At 40.0% G+C, this 26,056-nt stretch overlaps 1 protein-coding gene across 4 annotated transcripts in view; it reads right to left on the reverse strand.

Annotated features, from left to right (window-relative positions):
- rfx3 (regulatory factor X, 3 (influences HLA class II expression)) overlaps nucleotides 1–25,048 on the reverse strand; it is a 53,907-nt gene extending 28,859 nt beyond the window's left edge. The window contains exons 1-3 of one of the 4 annotated variants that reach the window (XM_015340302.2): nucleotides 24,807–25,045; nucleotides 3,144–3,265; nucleotides 1,464–1,552 (exon numbers count right to left, since the gene is read on the reverse strand). In XM_015340302.2, the coding sequence (XP_015195788.1) occupies nucleotides 1,464–1,552; nucleotides 3,144–3,260 (206 nt within the window). In that variant the 5' untranslated portion in view covers nucleotides 3,261–3,265; nucleotides 24,807–25,045. The other 3 variants (XM_015340303.2, XM_015340304.2, XM_069186888.1) reach the window with 3 other exon arrangements.
- Between the last annotated feature and the right edge of the window lie 1,008 nt (nucleotides 25,049–26,056).

Consider the following 26,056-nt stretch of genomic DNA (forward strand, 5'->3'; position numbering starts at 1 on the left):
GACTCATGATTTTTTACAGTATCTCATTAATTTAAGATTATGTATCTTAATGTATCATTATCTTTTATCGCTGTTTTCTCCTTATTCAGACCATCTTTAAAACTGAAGAATTAAAAAATAAAAAATGTTGCAATAGACTAAAACATCTAACAGCTGCAGGGATTCACTACAAAATCCATTTTTAACCACAAGCAAATAGGAAGTGGGAGTCTAAATAATATACTTACCAAGTGGTCCTTAAAATGTTAAGTTTTTGTGTTTTAGCAAAGGCTGGCTTACAGCTCTGTTTTGTAGCTTTCTAAATACTGTCTACATGTTAAAAAATGATAGGCAAGTAACAATCACCTTCAATGATGTCTTTAAACTATGGCTTGTTATCCTTCATTTTTCAGATTCTTCAATGTGATCCACAAAATACACTGAACACAAAACTGGGTAATTTTGCAATTTTCTCCACTCACTGGCTGCCCTGTGATACAAAGACTGTCGCCAATTGTGCTGGAATAAATTAATTGTGTTGCAGAAAAGGGCTGACAAATTGCAGTTACAAACTAAAGCTGAGATTTTTTTAAAAGATTTGCGAACCTGTTGTAAAACAAGAACAGCTTCAGGAGGGGTTCAGTGAAAGAACAGAACATGTTTTTTCAGGACCCTTCTCAGCACCAGGCACCTGGCCTCAGTTTGCTTTCACAGTTAAGTACCAGAAGACAATAGTGGAGCCTAATGAATGAAGCTGGACAGCAGAGGCCTCCTGGAGGAGCCATTCCAATGGCATTGTACCCCCTGGGCCTGAATCTGAGATGGTGTTCTAATAACACACCCATTAGCGTTTTCCATTGACAAGCTATAATGTACAAACTCATCATTTCTAGAGTAGGTTAATATTAAAATGTTTGTTAAAGCTAGCTCGCCCTTCTAATTTTTTACAGCAAAAAAAAAAAAGAAAAACTATGGCTGGTAGTAGTACGTAGCTGTACAATCATTTCTGATTTACATCATTTAAGCCCTTGACATCAGAAGACACCACAATCCCTCTGCGTGCCACTGGCAAGTTTTTAAGCACCACCTCCTGCCTCTCAACATAATGATTGCAGGTGAGCAGGGGCTCAGGTCCTTGTTCCCCCCAAGGAATCACCCGAGACAGCACCAATTTACTTTCAGGAAAGGATCACATCACGCACAGAGAAGAAAGAAAAATACACACGGCTTATTTCATCAGCCAGTTTTAGGAGCTTTTTAACTCTTAAATGAAATAATACAAAACGGAGTTGGTATACTGTCACCTTACACTTTTAGAAGTAAAACACTAGCCAGGGAGGTGTGGAAAGGAGCAATAGAAAGGCAGGGTTTGTTGCTGTTTTTCTTTTCAGTTAAATACAGTTTTGGTAAATACAGGGGGAGATTCTCTGAAAACCAACTTTTCAAACGTTATCTGAAATCAGACAAACAGCTGTTTAACTCACATGGTCCCGTTAGTGTAAACAGCGTTGTTCTCCTCCACATATTGTACCTGTGCTGGGTAGACGTGCTGTACCTGCTGCACTGCCTGCACCTGAAACAGCAAGGAGAGCCGCCAGCCATTACAGCCCTGTTTCTGGTGACGCCCTCAGCACACCACTACCGTAGCTTGAAAAGAAAAGCTGCTCTTCTTTACTTGAAGAATCTTGTGAAAATAGTGCATTTTAAGAACCTTCTTCCCCTGACGCATAATGCTTGTTGGTGGGTAAATGTGACCTGCTCATCCAAAACCAGACCTTTTGGAGTTAATTCTTGAAGAATTACCAGGCAGTCTCAAAAACATGACCTTTGAGGGAGGCAGAAGTATTGTCAGGAGACGATCGTATACAATCTGCATAACAGGAAGTACATGTTTTCAGACTCCAAAAGTTCAAGAATTAAACCTGGAAAAAAAAATGCATCAAACAGAAATGTAAAAAGCAACCAGCACGACAAGGCACTATCAATAACAGTAACAGGAATAACAGGAAAGCTGAGTAACATTCAAAAGACAGGATTTAATTCTAATAAAACAAACACATGTGGAAAATAACATCTGAAAGACCCAGTTAATAAACTGAGATTTAAGATGAAATGTAAAAGCCGCCGCACACTCGGGTAAAAGAGGCAGCATTCTCCACAGGCAGCCTGGGAACATAAGTAAAAATCAACTGCAGACTGAAACTTCAGTTTTCATAACAATAGCTTTAAACCTGTACGAACGCAATGTCATTTTTAATGTGTTTTCTGTTAATGCTTCAATGATTTAAAGAAAGCCTGCTGTATTGTTGACATCAAGAACTAGAGTGAGAGTCACCTGACACACTGTAGGATACAGCTCTGCAATCCTCTAGTTGCATATTTGAGCTGAAAAGCCAAAAGAAAGCTGGGTTTTCTCATTTTCTCTTTTATTCAACATTAGTCTCTGTAGGCTGATTCACGTTAGCTAAGAGCTTGTAATGGATGAAGGGAACAGGAAACAGAGGGTCGGATTAAAAGAATCATACTTGAAAAAAAAACTGCAGTCAATTTGTACGCATCATGGCTGTTCACCAAACAAGTATATAAGCAAAATGTAGTGATTAAAACAATGAAAGGAACAGGCGCATATACCTGGGCAAGAGAAAAAGTGTTTCTCTTACCTTATTCTCTTACCTTTGCTTTTTTTATATATAATTACTATAATTTTGTGTCATGTTCTGCATAAAAGCATAATTGGCTATTGGAGATTTGTATGGGCCAGAAACATAACTGGTATTTGTGCTTGGTTCTTTGTATTTACTGGTCATATTGGCTGATAACATAAATAGATGAAAAAGATGTACAAATGGAGGTGCCAGTCAGTTCTTGCTCCAAACCCTGCTAGTAGCCTATCGATCCCAGACAGGGACGAAAATACCGTGTCACGGGAAGCAATGTGTACTGCTGGGGCCGGTGTGTGTACAAGGGTTCAGTACGAAGTTCTTAGAGAGTATATGGGCCAGGAAAGCAGAGTGTGGAGACCCTGGCACAATATCTTGGACATCAGTTGTGGTGTATTATATTTCTGAGAGCTCACACGGTTTTTGTTTTTTTAATTCTTAATCTTCTTTACCTGCGGCAGTTCATTCTTTGCCTCTGTGCAAACGAGGGCTAAATTCTCCTACCTGCTGCTGCACGGGGACCTGCTGCACCACTTGTGTTGGTACCGCTGGCTGCGCAGCCACTGTGGTCTGAAGGGTGACTGTGGACGCTGTGTCAGAGCCAGCCTCCGATGTCTGCATGGTGCCTATCAGGGGACAGCAAGCAAGAGCCACTCTCAGTGCTGCAAACTGCGCTTCCATCATATGACAAAAAATGCAGAAGTATCCCTCTTCCCATATGCTCACCACTTAATTTGGCAACGGTAAAAGAAAATGAATCACTGTATTTTTTTTTTACGCAGCAGATTAGAGGAATTTAGTAAACATTCTGTCCAAATGAGTAAAAAAGGTCTGGTTCTTCAGCAATTTAATTTGTCAGAACACTCTTTTATTTGCCAAGAATGGAAAATCCATTGCTGCAATAAAAACGAAAAAGCATTAAAAGCCAAGGCTCTTTATAAAAAAGCTACATTATAAATTAGAACTGTTCTTGCCCTTTCAGTTTAACTTGTTTGCATTGTTATCACAAAGATAGAAAACCATCACAGCAGCATAGAATAATTCTATATTAAGACTGATCAGAGTGAGATGAAAGGACTGTGTTTACCTTTTCAGCTAGACTTCAACTCTCCATTTACTTGTCTCATTGCTAGCTATTAATTTAATTCGAAATACTGTATTTTTCAATATAAAAGATTTTGCATTTAAAGCTATACTCCATTCAAGGCATAATATTTTCAAATATGTTGAGGCCTGAAATTGTAAAAACAATTGTAAAAATTCAACAAAAACTTGAAATCCCAGAGACAGAAAAATCAAAGTTGTATATTATCAGTATACTTTTTGTAATTCCCCAAGCTCCGCCTTATATAAACCATCTTTATATCGGATCATTTTAATGAAGCAGTCAGTAAGCAATTTTCTATTTTTCAAAATGAATTAACATGAAAATGACCTACAGCAATAACAAATAAAAATCAAGTGACATTTACACTGTCCTACCATGCAAATATCATCAATAGAAAATAAACATGAAAAACAAAAGCAGTAAAGCATTAAAAGAGCACAATCATGGAAACTGCAACTTAAATTCCCCAGCCTTTCTGGAAAGCAAATGCACAGCACAGGGAATGTGAGCCGTATGTGGGTGAAACAGGGAAACCAGACAACAGATCCAAGACAGTGGTCTACTTGGAAAACCAGAAGAAATATACCATCTTTTTAGCAACCAAAAACCTTTAATAAATAAACAGAAGGAGTGAAAACAAAATAGCAAATACCAGAGAGGTTTTAATGAGAGTGTGGAAGTAAAACAATGCTTCAGAGGCACTCGGTGTACTATAAAGCAGTATTTAAGACTCAAGATCACAGAGTTAATTCCAATCACCATCACAGGCTTCCAGAGTCTTTAAAACCTTTCTTAAGCAAAAATGTGCTACTGCAGGTTTACCTTTTTAACACCTAATGTTTACCTTGTGTAAGATCTGATAGTTCTTCACACAGTCATGCAGTATTTTATTTACATTGCTCTGTACAGTATGTTTCCATTTGTTCATTCTTCTCTGTTGCAGCAGTTTTGATCATGTTGTGCACACCCCTGCATACAGATTTTTCTTACTGCTGCTCATGCCGTTGTCTAACGCTTTGAGGACCAGTGCCCTCCGTCACAGCTGGAACTGGTTACAACCTGGACAGTAAAGAGGCGAGAGCAGGCGCCCTGGCTCACCTGGCAGTGCCCGGTGGCTGACGTTTAATTGGCTCCTGGCTTCTGCTTTGCAGAAGGCAAATGAAGCAAAACATACGGTCCTTCTCACCCCCGACTCCCAATGCCATCAATCTGAAACGTGTAAAATTGTTGAGAACTACAGTCCTCGTTGAATAAAAAAACAACAAATTAAAGAAGCTGACTGTCTGTGGGAGACTATAAAACATAAATCGAATCAACTGAAAAGGCTGCTATACTCTGCGCCTGATCAATGTAGTCATAAAGCTAAGGCCAGAGAGGGAGCACGTCAGCATTGATTATTCCATTAGTTATGTTCCAGAACGAATGCCTGTTCCTACCCCATACTGCTATAAATACAGAGTGTTGATCAACACAACATTAGCCCTAATCTTCGCCAAAAGACTAAGATATTAATTTTCTGCAAATCTGACTGTTATCGAAGTTCACAGCTTCAAGCATACATTAATCTTGGGTCTGCGCATGAAACATTTCCATAACTACTAGAGGGGGAAAATAATTCTCTAATTCCTGAAATTAAGCAGTCAAATATGCGTTACTCATGACAGCAACTGATCCCCTAAGATGACAGCTGCACACACAACTTGAAACAGTCTTGCCAAGCTCCACAAAAAGGCACCCCAAGACCAGAATCGAACACAGGGCCCAAGAGCTGAGAGGCTGCAGTTCCAAGTGCCACCTGGTGATGATGTTGATGATCATAAAAGTGATGAAGCGAGACTATAAGTGTTGATACCTTTTCAAAAACTGTTCAGTTAAATTGCATGATGCTTGACATCTGTTCAGTGGTTGAAGAGGCTAAAGAATGAACTAAAGGCTAAAGAATGAATCAAGAAAAACTTTTATTAGGGATTAATTTGCTTTGTAATGTGTGCAGCCCACTGCTCTGGTACAGCTGCTTCTTTTTCTTGTTGGGAATGTACTCTTCATATATGCAAAGAGTCTGCATCTGCTTGTACAGGGTTTTATCAAGAACATTAATCACTTGAAAGTCAATACTGAAGAAGTATCCAAAGTAACAAAAGGTACCAAAACTTATGCTGTGCCTGATTTGTACAGTACACTATAGTGCATAGTGTAATTTTACTTTGAAGTGATCCTAATCCCCACAAACTGTTGCAGGAGGCAATTGGAAAAGAGCTAATTAATTCTAGGTAAGGGCTTTGCAAAATTTCATAGTAGATCACCATCTTGTCAATACAATGCTTATGGAGGTGAAATAAATAGCACCACTCACATTGAAAAACAAACAAGTATCAATTATAATGAATTAAGAAGGCAAAACCTGCTCCTCTGTCACATTCCTTTCTGACATACCAAATTTCTCTTTGTCGTTCCAAACTATTCTGACATGGGGAAGGGTTCAAAGCTTTTTATTCTACAACAAAATTCCTTTCCTGGAAGTGATGGTGAAAGAAACCAAGGAGGAGATACTGTACAGTATATTGTGTTTACACAGTGTAGGAAAATAGCCTTGATACTGTTTAAGAAAGGTTAGAAATGAAAGGAGGCCATCTGACCCATCTTGCCGAGAATTCAATTTGGAATTAACAGAAGCAAAGAACATTTTTGCACTGAAGCAAAAGGCTTTGGAAGTGGTCCCTTAATTGGTCTGTGCGCCTTCTCTGAAAAGCAAAGCTCAGCAGAGTTAGGTCTGTCTAATGTAGCTGTCAGGTGTGCCAGGAGCAACATATGCTTGTTTGACAAAGGGCCTTTTTAATCTGGCTAATTAAACAGTCAGACACACCCGCCCACAAACAATCCCTTTGCTGCACAGGGCTCCCAGTGTTCCTATGTCAAGTGATTCCACTGCAAACACGCTCTGACAGAGGGCTACTTAACCAATGCAACTTCACATTCAAGAGCGAGAACCTGCCACAGCACTGCAGCACGCACTGTTTATAGGTCTAAATCCGCATCTCCCTGCACAACAGTGTCTGGCTCCTACAAAAGACAGGACGAAAACAAACTCCAGCTCAAAGACAGTCCCAGCAGTGAGGTGTCTCTCACTGGGAGACCTAACCATAGCTGAAAACCAGAGAGACTGACACGGACACTTAAAAACCATGATGGACTGGTGTGCTGTCCAGGGTGAGTGTGTGTGTCCTGTGATGGACTAGAGTCCTGTCCGGTGTGTGACCGTCCAGTAACTGGAACTATGCTTTATGTCCTTATTTATTGGATATAGCTACTAACACTTATTTGTTTATGTAAAAATGATACACTGTACTTTCCATCCGCACTACAACACTCCCTAATGGAACTGAAGACCCTTATTGTCTCATGGGAGCCACAGTGGACTCATTCAAACTGTAAAAAAATATACTCGACACTGAAGTGCAACTAAAATCCTGAAAATAACCGAGAATATAAACCAAACTTGCAAACAGTAACAGACAAAGTTTGCAGCACCTGCATTTTGGGTACCGACTTCACAAGAAAGTTTGATGTTAACTGCTGTTACGTACACTAGTTAACTACAAGTATTTAGACGTGAATGCCTTTTGCTGAGCCAGGTTTCATCTATTCACACACTGCTCACTGGAAGCAGGCACCCCATTACAGTGTAGGAAACCACTAGGTTGATTTAGAATTGTTAGGAGCAAGGGTAGTTTGTACAGTTACCCTTTTGTTTCAGTTGTAAGAATAAAAATGGATGTTTTGATTTCATTTTGTAAGGGGGTAAAAGGAGTAAAGTATAAATGAACACATCAATTAAAAATATGAACCACTAAGAAAAAAGAAAAAAAATTCTCAATTCGGCAGCGAAATTAAACCATGCATCTACAAATTTCAGACTTCACAGACTTCAAAACTGCTATTCCATTGGCATGACAAGTACTTGCAGATTTTTTTTTGGTACAGTACAGGCTAAGCAGTGACGTACCCCATCTGCCAACTTCAGACAACTCCAAGCTGTGTAGGAGATGGTAATGGTAAAATCAACTAAATGCAGAACTCATACATCTGAAGCACAAATAGAATGTCATACAACAAGTGGACAAAAGTAACAAAAATGCTGAATATAGTGTAGCTCTGTGTAGATGTCTGGATCATCCTAACCTAATGCATGTCTCTAGTTAGCGCTGTGAAACAGTACCAGGTCCCCACTCTCCTCATGATCCAAATCATTGCTAGCATGTCAAGAGAGCAAAAACACTGACAAATTCTCCATGACTGCTGTGAAATTGTAAAAATACTTCTAGCTGCAAGCTGTGCATGATTAGCCGCGCAAGGGTGATCAAGTCAACAAATTTCTTTCACACTTTTCGGGGGCTTCCAGATGGTGATGCCTGTGCATGGAAATGGCTTAGTTCGGAAGCACGATTGGAGCCAGACCGAAACACCGGAATACAGCTGAACCAGCCTCTCCGAGAGGAAAGTGGATTTTATCTGCGAGTCCCTACTTGGCACTTGTCCTCTTGAGCTTTCTGCAAACAAGAGAGGGTCATGCAGCCCATCTTTCTCATTTGGTTGCTACTAACTAACAGAGGAATTACAGCTCCAGGGAGGACGACTGTATTGTAAGACAGATGAGATTTGAACTTTACACAGTCTTCCATTATGGTATTTACATCACAAGCCACGAACACTGGTTACTTAGAAATAATCTGTAAAAAGTGACCTTCCAGGAAAGCCTTACCAGAAATAAACAATTGTGCCATTTTGAAGTAGGCTATACATTGCTTTATGTATTGCTAATATTTCAAATCTGTCTTTAATTCATCATATTATAGACACATCAACATATTTCATCATATTTCACACAGCTATGTATTTATTTTTATTTATTTTGAAAAAAATATTTATTTTGTATAACTTTTCGTCTATTATGATGTCTGTTTTTGCTCGTCTTGGGCTGGACTGTCAATTCTACGGGATCAATAAAGTCTTATCTATCTATAATTAACAAAATGATCACAATACATGCACAAAAAGAGGACAAATGTCAAATGTCTAGAATACCTCAATAAAAAAAAAAACTAAGATAGGTGACTTCTCTTAGGTTGCAAATATTCAACCTAAGAGAAGTCACCTATCTTAGTTTTTTTTTTTTGTTTAAAGTCCTTGCTCAGAACCTTTAAGTGCCATTTCACATAAATGCTTGAGGTCATAATTTGCTTTTTTATGTCTTCATTTTTAAAAATGGTATCTTTTGTGTTTGGAAATTAAATTATTGATCATGAGGCAAAGCATTAATTTTTACCTTAACTTTAAGCAAGCAGGAGGAATCTAAATTTCGAAATAATGTAAGGAATTAAATACATCAAATACATATGTTGTGACTGCAACTTGTGCTTCCTGGGCAAGCTATTCATTGTCATGTAAATTGCATCAGTAAAACAAAAACTGGATACCTATTGCATCACCTCACTGCAGAGCTGAAACAAGCATCTGCCGTTCCCCTTAGAACGGTATCTTGTTTATAGTCTTGAGTGCTGGTTAACGTCACAGGACCACAGGTAATCTCACCTGCGCTGCCTCACAGGTGGGTTAGAGTTAACTCTGAATACAAGTAAGACACTGGAGATCAGCCCAGGATCAAGCACACTTAATCAACTGCGTCATAGCCAATAAAACATCATGACGGTTATTTCAGCAGTCCAGCTTTCACAGACAAATGAAGTAATTTCGCCCTGTCACTTACCCAGCCCCTGTAGCACACGTGACATCACACAGCCTGATAATAACTACTTAGCTCGTTTTTATTATTTTGGGTATTTGCAAAGAGAAATAAAACTCTTCCAAGCTTTTATTGGTTATCCTTTTTTGTTTTTCGTTATCTTTGTAGGACAGCAAAACATAACAAGGACAAAAATAAATCAAAGACATCATACTGGATCTTTAAGTAGGTTTCATGCCATATACTATAGCTGACATTATTACATTAATCATTAAATGCTGTTACTGTACGTCAACTCTCTTTTTGGAGGAATAAGTATTTATTTTCCAATGATATAGATTTCACATTGCTCCCCATACCAGCTGCGCTCACATCTATAGGGATTTTGAGGCTCCACAAAAAACAAAATAATTTAGATCATCCTGTCTTCTTTTTCAACACACTGTTCTGCAGCCATTCATTTCATCAAATGAAAGAACTGGCCGTACGCAAGCATGGCTCTACAACGCAGGGCAGAACAGAGAGACACAACTGTTCTTTAAGGCTCCAGCTGCTTTTACGTGTGATTGAAGCTAGTACAAAGGCAAGTGGCAAAATTCTGCAGTACAAGCATAAAAAACTCTAGATGTGGACATGAATGAGAAACATTTTTGCAGAACAGCCACGTTACAAGTTTTCAGATAAAAGAAATGAAACCTTTCTGTACCATGGATTCCTGCATTTCAAACAATGCCCACCTGCTACCTTTAGCCCTAATAAAGTAAAGCAAACCTCAATAGGCAATGTTTTAATTAGGAAGAGACCTGTTGTAAACAGCCACCTGCCCTCATCTCTAGAGAGCTACACCACTCCCCTGTGGCCCACTTAGCTGCATGTTCCATCCAACATCTGTGGAACAAAAATTGTGCCTCCACAGACTCCACAGAGCTGGAGGCTTCCATACAGGTCCATCTGTCAGGGTCCTTTTGAAGGACATCTGTCCAGGTAAAGGTACAGCCATCACATACACCTGAGGAAAAGATCTGCCATACTGTGCTAGAAAAGACAAAGATGCAATGACGAAGTAACACCTGAACTGGGAGTGACCTCATAGCACACTCTTTCCATACTAGAAATATTTCTACCTGTTGATGAGCCAAAGGTCTGTGACCAAGAGATCAGCTCCTGCTTCGCCTCTACACAAGGACTGCACTGTAGTGTTGCAAGTTAAAAGTACAATGCAGTGAAGAACACTGAATGTTCAGTGAAGCAAAAAGAGACATGTTCAGACATGATACCACCCATGAGAAACCAGGGCAAAACAAAGCCTAATGGGATCCTAAATGGTAAACAATGCAGAAAATCTACACTTTAAACATGAACTTTAACATCAAGGCTACAGCTGTTCAAAATTGGTCAAGGGCGGCACAGTAACATGGCAGTCCGCTATTGTGTCTGGGTTCGAGCGTGGAATGGGGCGCCCTCCCTGTGTTTACATGCTCTCCCCATGTGCACATGGGTTTTATCTAAATACTCCTGTTTATTAACTGGTTACCATGATTGGTAAAAACGAATATGTTCATCTGAGTCTAGAAGATGTGTGTGTAAGCACTGTGATTGACCGACGTGCATTACATTGTCTAGTCCTGCCTTGCGCCCTATATTTCTAGGATATACAGCAGTCTGGGTTGTCATTACAGGAATAAGCGGCTTTCTGAAAATGGATGCATGCATTATTAGTCAAATCCCACAGTACCCAATTTTCATGCAACCTCCTGAGCAGTGATCATGATATGAATCTGCAAAATTAGCTAATAAATGTGAGAGGCAGGACTAGTTCCCTGAATGAAAACGTCTATTCCGCAGATCTATTTCTATGCTAAACCAGGTGCATGACAGCAACAGGATATGAATCATCAACAGGACAATAACAACAACCCCAGCTCATGCCACAGTTAAAGAGATACTAGCAATTGCATGTGATGTTTTAATAAGCAAAATATTATTACTGTTGTCGTTATTATTATTTCATCCAGTCTGTTGACTGCAGATTTCTCTGAGCGCTCCCCGTTTACAATACTGCTAGAAAGGTACGGAAGCTGAATTTTAATATAACATCCAAGTGGGCTAGCATTCCATATGCTCTCTTCAATTTCCAAAAAAGAAGGTGTACCCGAAGAAAACATGTGGAGGTCTAAAGATGAAAGCAGCTCGAAAAGAACATTAGGGCTCTAAAGCTGCATTCGCACAGGCTCTCTGGACTTGTGTGTAAATACAATTTGAGACCCCAATGTACGTTACGTTATAAATTGAGATGAAACAACAACCACCTTTCACACAGAAATTTAACAGCTGTGACCTTTCTAGTTTTAAAAGCAAGGGTTTCATGCTAAACCCTTTCTTCCTATCTCTGTTCTGTAATCGTTTTATTACATGTAACTGAATAATAGCAAGTACAGTATATCGAAACCAGTTTGGTGCAACAGTCTAATTTGTCATGATTGCAAACAAAAGATAGACAGATACTTTATTGATCCCGTGAGGGAAACTGCAAAAACTAAGACTTACAGATGGTGTGTGTTTTAAAAAAATAATGTAATCTTCAGTCCCCTTCTCCATGACTATTGTGAAAGCTGATGCATATTGTATATCTTTTTAATTACATCACTGAGAATTCTGGTGCATTTTTTTAACGTCCCTGCTGAAGTTTCTAAAGAGATGTATTATTTTGAGGTAGTCTGCAAGTAGCCAAACCGTAACATTATTTCCGTCTTACAAAAATTGTAGTTGGATAACGTTTTGTGGCATTCAATATTTCTCACAAGCAAGACACACTGAGAGCACACAGACTGCTCAAGGTTAATGAACAGATTACATCACGTATTACGGGTTTAAAGTGTGGCACAGTGGCAAATTACACTACACTGACACAATCTGTAAACAGTGAAGAGATCATAACCTGAGGCAGAACCCTGAGGGTTGCCATAGTGTCTAAGGTGGGAGAAGCAGCTTCCCCTGAGCTCTCAGTTTGCAGTGAGACTGAAACTGCACTCAAATGTGCAGCCTAAAAGGCCACAGTGGGCTTTGTAGCCATTCAGCAGAACAGATCATGAGCATCGATAAAATCCAGATGTATGCAGAGAGAAGCACAATCTCTTGTGTGGGGAAACCCACATAAAAAGAGAAAGGGTATTACTATTACTACTAATGGCACTTCAGTACAGTTCAATCTAGTATTGACTGTGGGAGTTTGAGAACTGACGGGGACATGTAAAATCACATAGGAGGTCCTGTTTGGTTGCAGGGTGTCCAGCACCTACACTTTGGACATAAAAATATTGCTTTTCACCAACCCAAGTCCATTTTATACCTAGGTCCATTTAATACCCAAGTCCATTTTTCTCAGTTTTAACTGTGGCTGCATTCAAAACCTGGATGGGAGTAATCCAGAAGGAAAGGATTAGTTTATCAGGGGAAAAAACACAATCCAGAGGGAACAGGATACAGTGAACAGGTGGTGGGTTTCATTTTTTTTAAGAACATCTCTCAGATCTAGTAAGGTGATCTGATGGAAAAGCTGAAGCACTATCTGCTTAGGCATTAGGTTCCTAATATAGAGGTTTTATTTTGGAAAAATGCAAGGGTCATGCTGCACTCATGAGGCCAGGTACAATAAAGCAGACGGCACTCTGGGCAAGGGAAATACCCTACCCCTACGAGCCACAGCCTGCCGACTGTGATCAACTTCTTATTCCTTTCAAAGCAGAGTGGCAAAATCCCAAGACAAACCGTAGTTTAGAACTGCCTGCCTTTTCTCAGGTGAACCAAGTTCTTGTATGGATCTCAATAGGAATGTTTCTCTGGGTGTCCAGCAAGCTGTCTCAATCTGCCTACTGCAAGAATGGCCAGCAAGGATGTTCAATGTAACTAGTGCACTGAACATACAGAAATGAACTAACTGGTTTTAAAACTGAAAGGGACGCTGTTCTAGTTTTCATCGGCAATTTATTATCTATCTATAATGGAACTATTTTTAAAATCATCCCCATTTGCCTTTTACATTTTGAAAAATTAAATTGATACCCATTGAACTCTTCACGGAGTGCGCTGGTGTGGATGTGACCACAGGGGTCCGAACAGACTGTGCTTGGCTCAGTGCCTTGCAACAGCTGCAGTGCAACAGCAGCTAGCTCCACTAACTCCTGTTGTGCCGCTTTCCTTAATTACAATGCTTGGAGATTTTCTCAGAAAACATATTTTGTGAATTGTAACTGAGGTCAAAACATCCAAAACACCAGAACAAGTGCAGTAATACAGAGAACCACAGGAGCTGATTCAGGGACAGAGACGGGTCACTTCTGAGGGGAGACTGGGAAACGGCTGGTGGAGATGTGTAAGCAGTCAGAAGCCACAGTGAGGAGAAAAACATACGTGTGTAATTTTCTTCACCGGCAACGCAGTATTGGCGTCAAAAGGTCAACATTCTGAGATAAGAAAATTAAAGATTAAAAACCAACATCCAGTTAACATGGAATTATTAAATCTAAGATGCAACCACATTGACATGAAGGAACAGTAGCATGACAACAGCTGACTGAATGGTTGCAAACAGCCCACAGCATCTACTATACTGCTTTCTGCTTGCACATCTTGAAAAACACTCAAGAAAATCGGAGCTTACTGTTAGAAACTTGGTGAATAACATCACTGTAGCCATCAACAAATATAAATGAATAGCCTCACTGGACACTTTGTATGAAGTGAATAAATCAGTTGCACTTTTTGTAGTTACTGAATCACCTACTCCTTACTTAGCACTAAACCTGCGCTCTGCTTTCCTTTCTGAAACCCTGAAGAAATAGTGTCTCTCTGGAGAGTGATTATTCAGGCCTCATTTTGGAAGACAGAAGTTTCACTATACATTTAATAGAAACCAGTTTTTAATTTTTTGTTGTGTGGGGCTCTGGAACACAAAGAAGTAGAGTTTTACAGCAAAAGAGGAGTAACACATACTGAAATGACAATGAGCAGACTGAAGAAGGAGATTGCACTACAGGGCCAGAATCCCAAACATAAACCTGAGGAGACACAAAAATCATAGAGAATGCGATTCTCCTAAACATGTACTTTTGTTCAACCACGTACTTTTGTTTTGATTGATGATTACTGGGATCAACACAGCAATTAAGGTAATAGTTACAGTAAAATACTGCAGTATCAGGAGAGGATCAGAAGAACGGGAGTATCATGCAGAATGGACAAATTGAAAACTTGGACCAAGAAGTACTATAGGAAATGAGACAATCATTGCACTTTTGGGAAGATGTGAGTTTCACTCTCCTATCTTTTGGGAAGTGCATTTTAAGCTCACTCTGTGTTGCCTATTTTAGTAGGATGCTACACTAAGAAATCTAGCAGACACCACTGTGCAAGAGTCTCTCACAGCAACAGTAGTACATTAGAAATAAGTTATAAATTGCAGTTTCCGTTGATTTTTAAAGAGATCTGTAACAGAAACTTTATTTCTCACATCTTATTGCAATGCAAATGTCTAAAACCTTTAAACTATAATTGTTGCTTGCAGATTACAACACTTTAACCTCATGATCCTTATAAAACAATTTCCCGTTACCAAATAATAATTCTCAAATCCGCTTTTGTCCATGTCATACTGTATAATTTTATTTGAAATGCTCTTTAATTCGTTTTGAGTATGAAGTATTACTTGAACAGGAACTTAAAAAGACATCAGAATTAATGGCCTGACTTCAATGGGTCACTAGCTGGGCTCCAATGAATGATTATAAAATCTTCATTTAAGAAATTGTCTCCAAAGATGACTCTGGGCATAAATCATTCCTGCTTTATTTGCTGTCTCCATGGTTCCTTCTTTGCTTTCTGGAAATATACCCATATTGCCTTTATTTTTCTCTCTAATTTCTTATTCACAAAAATAATCTGGATTTGAAGGGTCTTCAGTCAAAATGTAACTTTAAACAGTAGTATTACCGCCTGCACCAGTTTCTGTTTACTTGTCACTTGCGAGAGTGCACTTTTTAACATTCACGAGGACAGCATTTGATCATTTTTATACAAAGGATCAAGATTTAGCTTTCAGAAGCAGTTCTGATTGATTTATCAATATTTTCAGCATGCCGGACTCATGACTCTGAAAGCCTGATAAACACACTGAGTACTGAGTCTCTGTCTCGATAAGTGCTGGGCCCATTCCTCATCAGGAACACAGTAATTGAGTTATTGCCCATCTCCACTGTTGGATTTCAGGTGAGGACAGATGTGACAGCCCTGACAGGTGATTCCTCCACACTTTGGCAAGCATGCTTCCAACAAACTTCCAGAATAAAATCACACGGCCTGTTTTCACCTCTTTAAACAGTCAACATGTACAGAATGTAAAAAAACAACAGCATATGTATAACTGAAGGTTGTTGAATGAAAAATCAAGATATTTTAATACAGTACTTAGGTTACGCATCATTACATTATTTAATCATGCTCACATCATATCGGGCAATTGGACTTGTCACTAAGTGACATATAGAAATGATATAAATGTTATATTAAGCTTGCTTTTGTTATTATTAGTTTATCTGGCAGATGCTATACACAACAGAGTATTTTACATAAGCAATCTGGGTAAAGTCCCTGACTCAGAAACAAATGAAGTGAATGTGTACTTTATATTTCTTACTTCACTGTAGATTCACACAAGAAAGTCTGTTAACATTTCAAGAAGGATCTCTCATTTTAAAACAATGGGATCGTTAGGATTGTTTTTAAATGGCTTTTATAAAAACAGTCACAACCGATAGGAAGCCATTCAGCCTGTCTAGCCCATGTGGTAGTTAGCAGCAAATTGATCCAAGGATTTCATCCAGGGGTTTAGAGGAAGAAGCCAGGATATCAGCTTCAACAACATGGCTGGGCAGCTTGTTCAATACTCCCACAAAACCTTGAATTTTCCACCTTTTCCATGTTGTAAATGCACCTACAAATAGTTTCTATTTGTGTCCTCTGGGTCATGTTTCACTTACATTGGTTTGATAAAAAATAAGGATGATCTTGCTTCATTACACTGCGATTTGCAAGGACTACATAAATCCAACATGTAGATCCCGATCTCCATGCTGAATTGAAGCTTGATTTAACTCAGACTGGTCTACGTTTAAACCTGCGTCAACATTTCAATTGCTGGATCCTACAAACTGGTATCACGCAGTCAGTGATCTGAATTGTTTAAAGCCAGCCCTACATGTCCTTTTCATAGCTGGACACTGCCTTGTCCTGCCTGCACAATCCTGCTAGTATTCTTGAAATTCTGGGTATGCCTGAATAACAGCAGGCAGAGTGCTGACAGACCAAGCAACACAAGTGAGAGACGATAGCCCCTGCTAGTGCTTGGTAGAATCAGGGTTCGCAGCATTTAAATGAGCTCTGAGATAGCTCCTTTAAAAAGACAGTATCAAATTGCAAGTCCCTACAAGTGCAGCTTGTTAAGGTCCACTAAAGGTGAATGCACAGCTCCTCTGCGTATTGTGCTTTAACACAGATGGACATGTTGATTGCTTGAAGCAGTAAAATTAATATAAAGTGTTATTAATCTAAATATTTTTTTTATTAGCACTGTTACACTTATAAACACATCAGCTGCTGAGCTGCTATACCTGCTGTTTTTGCAAAGACCTTAAAGCATTTCCAATTGTTTAACCTGTAATCTTGAAATTAAAATCATAACAGAAGTAAATATAAATATCTCATGACCATCTTTGATTCATGTCATGTTTTTCCAGATTAATTCTAAATACATACTACATGATTAAATGACACTTTGTATGCCTTAATATAAAACACTCAAAGTTAAATTTCAAAAATCCTTCTGACACCTTGTGGTCTTAAGCGGTACACAGAAAATTATCTCAGAAACTGGTCTCCCAGGAATTCTCTTTAAAGTCTAACACTTTATCAAACCTGTGCCAGCAGTATTGTATGTTACCATTCACTGATCGGACGGATTTTAGTCAACTGATCAGAGTTTGGTTTTAAGTGATACCATTGACTCCATAATGTAACAGATCTTTACAACTGTGATTTGGTTATCTGATCATGATTTCTAGAACCTGTGCTCAAATGTGACTAGATACCACTTGAGTTCATATATACACATTACTCACAGCTGAATATACTTTGATCTGAAGTGAGATACTTCACTTAGTTACTTTACTAACACTGAAGGTTTCTCTGTGTATTCAAATTAGTTGTGGTACGGCTCAAATATGTATGTGGGGTTAGCGATCAAACAAAATAAAAAAGACTGATCAGTATGTCACCTTGTTACAGAAGACTTCCTTACAGGAAAAGTAAACAGGTACTGTAAGTCTAGCAGTAATTATGCAAAGATCCTAGATGCCTCTCCTTCACAATACTAGCTCATTATGTACCTCTGTGTCTCAGGGAGGATAATTATTGGCCATCTGTGTGTAGGAATATGGCTTTAATGAATCATTCTTGGCCAAATGTGATGTTAGCTAATGTCAAATTAACAAAATTAATACCTAAGTATTTATTTCCATTAATTTATCACCTTTACCATCTCTTTAACAAAAAGAAAAAAAAACATATATTTTGTTTCCTCTTATAGATCTGATTTTGTGCAAAGCAGCCTCCTGAGACCTCACAGACACGTCGTCATCTCCATGGTAGCACCACAGCATGTGCTGAGTGTTGAGGATCACAGGAAGATTCAATGGTGTGGTGTTATGGAGCCGCCCAGATGAGCATAACCATCACTCAACACCTGTAGATAATAGTGGGGCATTATGACCTTCCCAGACTACCATGATCATCACACACCATCTGAAGACAATGGTGCTGCGCTATAGAGCCACCCAGATAAGCCTGATCATCACACCCCACCTGAAGACAATGGCGCTGCGCTATAGAGCCACCCAGATGAGCCTGATCATCACACACCACCTGAAGACAATGGTGCTGCGCTATAGAGCCACCCAGATGAGCCTGATCATCACATACCACCTGAAGACAATGATGCTGCGCTGTAGAGCCACCCAGATGAGCATGATCATCACACACCACCTGAAGACAATGGTGCTATGCTATAGAGCCACCCAGATATGCATGATCATCACACACCACCTGAAGACAATAGTGCTGCGCTGTAGAGCCACCCAGATGAGCCTGATCATCACACCCCACCTGAAGACAATGGTGATGCGCTGTAGAGCCACCCAGATGAGCCTGATCATCACACACCACCTGAAGACAATGGTGCTGCGCTATAGAGCCACCCAGATGAGCCTGATCATCACATACCACCTGAAGACAATGATGCTGCGCTGTAGAGCCACCCAGATGAGCATGATCATCACACACCACCTGAAGACAATGGTGATGCGCTGTAGAGTCACCCAGATGAGCCTGTTCATCACACACCACCTGAAGACAATGGTGATGCGCTGTAGAGCCACCCAGATGATCATGAATATTCAACACCCGGAGCCAGGGAAAGATAAATCATCAGCAACATATTATCAATTACCTTATATATTATTCTTATAAAGTAGAACAAATCTAGACCTATTAATGAAAAAACTATTACTAGCTGTAATTGTCATGTTATCAAATTCAGTTAAAAAGAAATACTGCCACAGTGATCTCGAAGTGGTACTTACGAATAACAATAATTCTGCAATGAAAAACCTGGGTAAAACCGCCTGAGGATTTTGAATGTCCTGAGCGTAAGGGAGTGCTGCAGCCAGCAAGTTCAAAGACACCAACCGGTTAAATCCAAACTAGTGACAGAATGTGCTGAAAGGCTGAACCACAGTGACTCAATATTTTTTTCTACACTCAATGACACTTTTTGAGGAATTTTTCCAAGCTGCCAAGAAAGAACAACTTCACGAAGTTGACATTGTCAGGTCCCTATAACGTCAGTACCTTCTGGCATTTGCTTAATCTGAGCTCTTGACTGTTCAATTGATCAATCAATCAACCATCCAAAAGGGACTTGTATTAATTTGACCCCGGAACACTGTTTTGACTTTCAGAGGCGCCAGAGTTTTAAATGAACTAGTAGAAGCTCACAATTCTCTAGAAAACCATATTTTCTAGAATTTAACATTTTAAAATGTCTATTTAATCAAATTGTTAGTTCAATTAGGTGCTCAATTGGGATGTCTTGCTGTCGTATGGAAAAAGGAACATCAGAAATGCCTCTCTCAACCACAATATGACAAAACGATTAGGCAGTATACGAATATTGCAGTAAAGTTAGATTTTCTAGATTTGCCAAAAAGCTTCAAAGTTTAAATTAGTCAGGCACAATCTGATAGTACTGAATTTGATATTCAGTACTATGGTTTATAAGATGTAAGGTCGGACAATCTGCTAGTTACTGTGCTTTAGTATATGATTTGTGCTTCTGAGACTGAACACTAAAGGTAGAACACACTCAGCACTCAACAGCCATTCTCTCTATTGATTTGTTCTATTTAGAACAAACTGTACTGATGTACAGTTAACTGAAAAAAAAATCCCCGCTTGCAGCACAGACAAACTGAGATTTCATTCACTGACTTTATGAATAAAACACACTGTTCTCATTTTAAACCTAGAAAAGAACTGCAGTACTTGAAGTAGAGGTTAACATTCAGTCACAGTATTAGTACACAGAAGGAAACTAATGCCAGAATTAAGACAAACTTGTCAGCCATAACTAATTGGTAGTACATGTGTACAAATAAATGTAAACGTAATTGTCTATTATTCACTGTTACTGTGCTTGAGAAATGCCAAAGTCAAACAAATTACTTTTGCATGCAGATCTAAACAACATGACAAAGAGAGGAAAGCACTGCCTGGACAAAACTGAGCACTAGTTCGGCCTACGAGTCCCATAGTTGATGAAGGGTCTCCATTGCACTGAAGCACAGAGGCCCCAGCAAACAATGAGCTGCGATCAGGCAGCGGGGACTTTGAATTTAATCCAGACCAAGTCGGCCTGCAAATAAACTCCCTGGAAATTCTGTGCATGGTTTGCTTATGTGCCTTACTGATCTCATCCCTTTTGAAATAGTCTTCTGTCAGCAGAACACCGCAGATAAATTAAGTCTTATGTTAGCATTATAAAAGAACCCGTGAGCTGTACATTCAGCCATGAGGAAAATACAATAATACAGAACTATTATTATTCAAATGGAAAACTGTGACTTTGCTTGCCTCAAAGAAACACTAGAGTCATTCAGCAGACCTTGTCATTACAGGACCAACATTAGTACAGAGACTCTCCCCAGCTTGAGCACCAGAACTGAAGTCACTTGTGGTAATTTATTTTTTGTTAGCACACAAAACAACAGGGGTAGAGTGAAGGGCAGATGCATGAATTATAACTCTACATGTCATCTAAATCGTTGTTGTACTAGATCACGTTTTCTATAAATCTCAGCACTACATTTCTATTTTGGCAGCACTCTTCATTAATTATATTAATATCTCTGACATTAATTTGTGTTGTTCCATTTAATTATGTCCATAAAGAAGACTGTGACACACCGAACAATAATAAGAATGACAGCATTACATTGTGTCTTTAAACGTGTCTGGTACTGTATACTGTAAAGGTAAATTATATTGGCTTTTGTTGTAAAAGTTCCTACATTATCTTGAGAGGCTTTAGCACAGTATTGGTGTAGGTCAATGTCTTCAATGTTGCCTCACTAGCACATAGCGGGAGATACAGAATTCCAGAGGACCTAGATTGTGTCTATTGTGCTATGCCGAAAATTAAGAAATCGGGCAGCGTGGCTGGGCAGCTTGCTGCAAACACCAACAACACTTTGTGTAAAGTGCCTCAAGTACTCAGTTTGAAATTCATTTCGCCGTAGTAAAAGAGGAACCCTTGGAGAATGCAGGCCTCAGTCCTGGGACCTCACACATGCTCAGAGAGCGCTGTACAAACTCATCTATTTCCCCCTCGCTTGTAAGACCCAGTGACATGGCATTACACGATAAACTCAGCCTTTTAAAAACTTGCCTGTACATGCAATATTTTAGAAGATAAAAAGGCAACATACTCTAATACATCAACCTTGATTTGCACCCCTGATTTAGGAAGGATGTTTCAGTTTTACAGCAGAGCTCCCATGCGAGCTCAAGTGATGCAAAAGCCTCCTGCCTTGGTCCTGCGTGTTTTATAGCCATCTTCAATCAATGGCAAGAGATCACATTACTCCCAGCCGAGGAAGACAACCATCATGGCTCAATACAGTTACAGAGCTGAGAGCAGCAAGGGGAAGCCCCTGCGCCTCTCTGGGACCCAGGCCAAGTGATATAATGCACACCGGTGACATTACTTTCTCTTAATAAATCGATTCAGTAATAGTAACTGAATCTTACCTTATTGTAATTTTGATACAACTGTTTATTCAATAATTAGAAAGGCAGTAAACACGAATTCTTGCTGCAATGCAAACAAAAGCATACTTTTTTTAGTAAAAAGGGCTTCTTCAGAAAGAACGCGAGCCTGTTTTTGACTAAAACTAAAAGATGACTCTGCATCTTCCAGATGAGTAAATGTTGCTCAGTTATCTACCAAGGTGGTTTTGTTTTAGGCTGTGGTGGGGAGCGTATAAAAACCTCACTTAACATTCTCCGGAGCCAGATGCTGCTCTCCTTTGCGTTTTACATTATATATTAGACTAGAGGTCTCATACTGAGCAGTCAATAAACAAGTAACCCAATTATTTCCTCATTATAATTACAGGATTTTTCTCAAGGTCCTTTAAATGTATTTACTCACAAATGCACTTGAGTAAAACTTTAGTTGCCTATAAAACATCTTATTCATAGCAGGTTAGAAATATTAAGAATTTCACAGTTGATAAAATCATCAGACTAACTAGGTAACCGACAGAAACCAGAGGACACAAGGCCAACCACAATCTGATTTGAGACCTCCGCCATCAGACTGACAAAACACTGACCCCACGGGTTTCCTACTTCCCATGTGGAGACTATTAGGAGGATACACTGCAGCTCAAAATAATCCCTATGAGGGCCAGAGTCGCTCTGGAGTTCAGCGCCGCAAGTGGGCCAGGAGCTAATCCAGCCCAGCCAGGACGAGGAGGGTGTTTCAGACTCGCCCGCCCCACCTGTGATCGCAGGTTAAACACACAGAAAGTCAACCACTTCCCAACCGGGCCCACCAGTGAAACTCGCCTTCACAGCCTCACGGAAAAGGGGAAACCCTCAGAGCCGGGTGCTGGCTGGGCTGCAGCTTCCCGACAGGATACTCGGCACCTCCGAACGCCACAGGCCCACACTCGGGCAGCGGCTGCCTATGGCTTCTGTACTGTATAGCGTGGCAGTCACTTACATCACCACAAAAAGCAACTGTTGGAACATCCCGGCAAAATGCAAAAGGGGTGGATTACAGATCAACTAAATTTACCAGTGACTTTAAATGACATGTGGGCACTTGACCCAACATTAAAATGAACACACAGCCACAAATATTAAAAAGCATGCACAAAGTTTAGTGTTGATCAGCTTCACAGCCCAGCCGGGATCTGAGATCAGCTACAGTTTGAGTCCCTTGTCCGATCCCAACTGGGAAGCGACTGGAAAGCACTTTATAAAACTCAAAACACAAAAGAAACAGCAAACTGGGCTTTGAATTCTGAATTACCATCATGCCATCATGCCAGATGCATTGATAAGAATGTGGAAAACAAATCACTTGAGACAAGTTCAATAAATGAGACCTCAACACATGATGTGTTCTGACAAACACCATAAAGCCACCGTGTATGAAATAGGGCAATCAGAAAACCTGAATTAGAAACAGCCTAACATTTTACAATTCCTAAGCCCTGACTGCTTTAGAGGAATAAACAGCCCCCAGAAAAAGTGGGGGGAAAAATCAATCTGGTAATGTGAGTGTTGCCCACAACTTTTAAAATGTCATGTTCTGATGCCAACAGGTTTGACTCTTCAGTCGAGCCGCCCGGACATCATCACCAAAAACACGCCGCGCGTTTCAAGATGCAAGAACCAGATTTCATAATGGGAACACATCTGAGATTTAATCAATCGTTCATTCCTTGCCTTAAAAACCGAAAGCCGTGTCGGTTCCTTTGTATTGAAAGCCTATCCGCTGCATTCTAGGTGATAACCTGTTCTATTTCTCGGTCTTCTGAGGAATATTACGGGGAAATATTTGGAGTGGGTGACGAGGTCCTCGATCAAGTCTTTGCAGGCACTACAAAGAAGTTGAGCTCAAACCCTCTCCGATTTGCCATCCAAGAAGCAGATTTTGTGTTAGCTCTTTTGTCCAAAACCCGTTAAGAGAAAAAAACAACAACAATTGGATAAAACACTGCAAATTGATTTGGGATTGGGCAATTTTCTGCACCCCCTCTCACTCCGACATCATGTAGCAGAGCCTATATTGTGTCACACGACTGAGCGGCGCACGCAGCGAGAAAGCCCTTTACCCGTTTAGCCAAATTAAGCGTTACTTGTGTCAACGGGCCGCCGAAACGCCGTCTGCACAGGACGGTATGCGCTCAAAACATTTAAAAAAAGAAAAGAAAAACGAAATCGGCAAGAATATTACGATGAACATCCTGATTATTACTCAAATGGTTCAAGACAATCTCCGGCGGTGGGATTATTCACGCTCTCCACACGACAGCATCCTCGTTGACAATTTCATTTCACTACAAACCCAGATGCACACGGCGAAAATGTAGGAACAGATAAGAATCGGATTCTCCTATCCAAACTCGATAAAAAGGTCAGACAGGAGCAGCACCAGCTGAGAGGCTGTGCTAGCCATTTCGTTAAAAAAAAAAGTATGCCTTCAAATCTGTGTTATGAAGACCGTATCTTCAGTTAACGGCATATAATTAACTACTTTCCCCATCTCTGGTGGAGAAAAAGAGCTTCGTTCCCGTTACTTGCGTGATTTTTATATGTATATGCAATTCGGACGTTAACATGCCAGCTTTCGTCCTGATAGCTAAAACAAAAGAGGCGAACCAAACAATAAAAATGAGAGGAAATAAAGGGAAGGAAATGTCGGAGCGATAGCCAGAGAAAGCGAGAAATGAACGTGACAGCACAAAAGCCATTAAAAATGAAACTGCCCAGACACCTGCTGTAATGATCCATTTGCAGAGACAATTCAGGGAGAGAGGAGATATTCTATCAGTTACACAGAAGAGCGACGAGAGAGACCGAGGCACAGATCAGCAGAGTGTAAGAGAAGAGCAGATAGATGTAGAATAATAATATTCACCTTGGCTGTGGACTATTGTGTTGGTTGTTGTGGGAGATGATGATGAGGATGGTGGTGGTAGTGATGGAGAGAGGAGTTGTTGTTGTTGGTGGGTAACAGTCGCCAGGACTACGGTGACTATGGCGCTGCTTCACTGGGCAACAGTTGCTATAAAACTCACCGGGAGAGGGGTACAACCTAACCTGACTAGCAGGAAGAGGAGGAGGCAACTCAAAAGCCGGATGTGATGCGGCTGAGACCAATGACGTTTGGGTTTTCTCTGAGTGGTGGTTATCTTTAGGTTAAGTTTTTGATTATTATACAAAGAAGAAAACACAACAGTTAAGTGCATACACATATAGACACTGCAGAATAACAAAAAAGCGTTTCGGAGATGTGTTTGTATCTGTCCAGTCGATTCAACAACAGCATGACCCATTTATTTCAAAGCCTAGAATAGCCACCTGCTGTGGGCAGTAAAGTATAAAGATTAAAGAATACTTGTGTATCCGTATAACACTTTTAGGAAATAACGTTTCTCTACTCAACGCCGAAATAAAAATGTTGTCTCCCGCAGTGCAGTATGCAGCCTGTCTCTTCTGAATACTTCGGCTTTAGCAATACACATTCAACAGCACGTAATACCCCCGATCAGTACTAAATCCCCCGATAAGACGTAGAGACACGCACAAGTATGACGTCACCATGTAAAGTTTGGAGAAAAAAAAACAGTTCATAACTGTGCGATCTTAACCAATCCTATCGTTTTTAAAGAAAACTGAAAAGGTTGTACTTCTGTGATGATTTTTAAAGGAGAAAAGATAAATGCACAGTGACCGTCCTATATACGGTCATCCACGACACAGAGGGCGATGTTCTCACGAGCTACGCATCGAGAGTGCTCCCCGGTGCATACTCACTGGCCCTGTGCTAGGGCGGGACTTCCTCTGTGTGGCTTGAAGATTGGTAGAGAAGACAGAGAAAGGAGAGGAGCTCTTTCCCCTTTCTAGCCGTGGTTGTGTTCTCCCGTTGTTCAGAGCCATGTTGGCTGGGCTTCGTACATTGCGGGAGAGGGACTCAGTAACAAGGTTTTACAGCGTCAAGGCAGATTGTACGAACTGGAAAGCCCTTTAAAGTAAAACGCGTTAACGTGATCCTGTCTGAAAAAAAAAAACATTTGAACGCAAAACCAGTCCCGTATTTGTTTCCATTGCCATCCTACTTTCCAAATTACAGAAGAAAACGCAACAAAATATCAAAAGGGTAAAAGT

This window comes from Lepisosteus oculatus, chromosome 3, assembly GCF_040954835.1.
Source record: "Lepisosteus oculatus isolate fLepOcu1 chromosome 3, fLepOcu1.hap2, whole genome shotgun sequence".
In the NCBI taxonomy this organism is placed as follows: domain Eukaryota; kingdom Metazoa; phylum Chordata; class Actinopteri; order Semionotiformes; family Lepisosteidae; genus Lepisosteus; species Lepisosteus oculatus.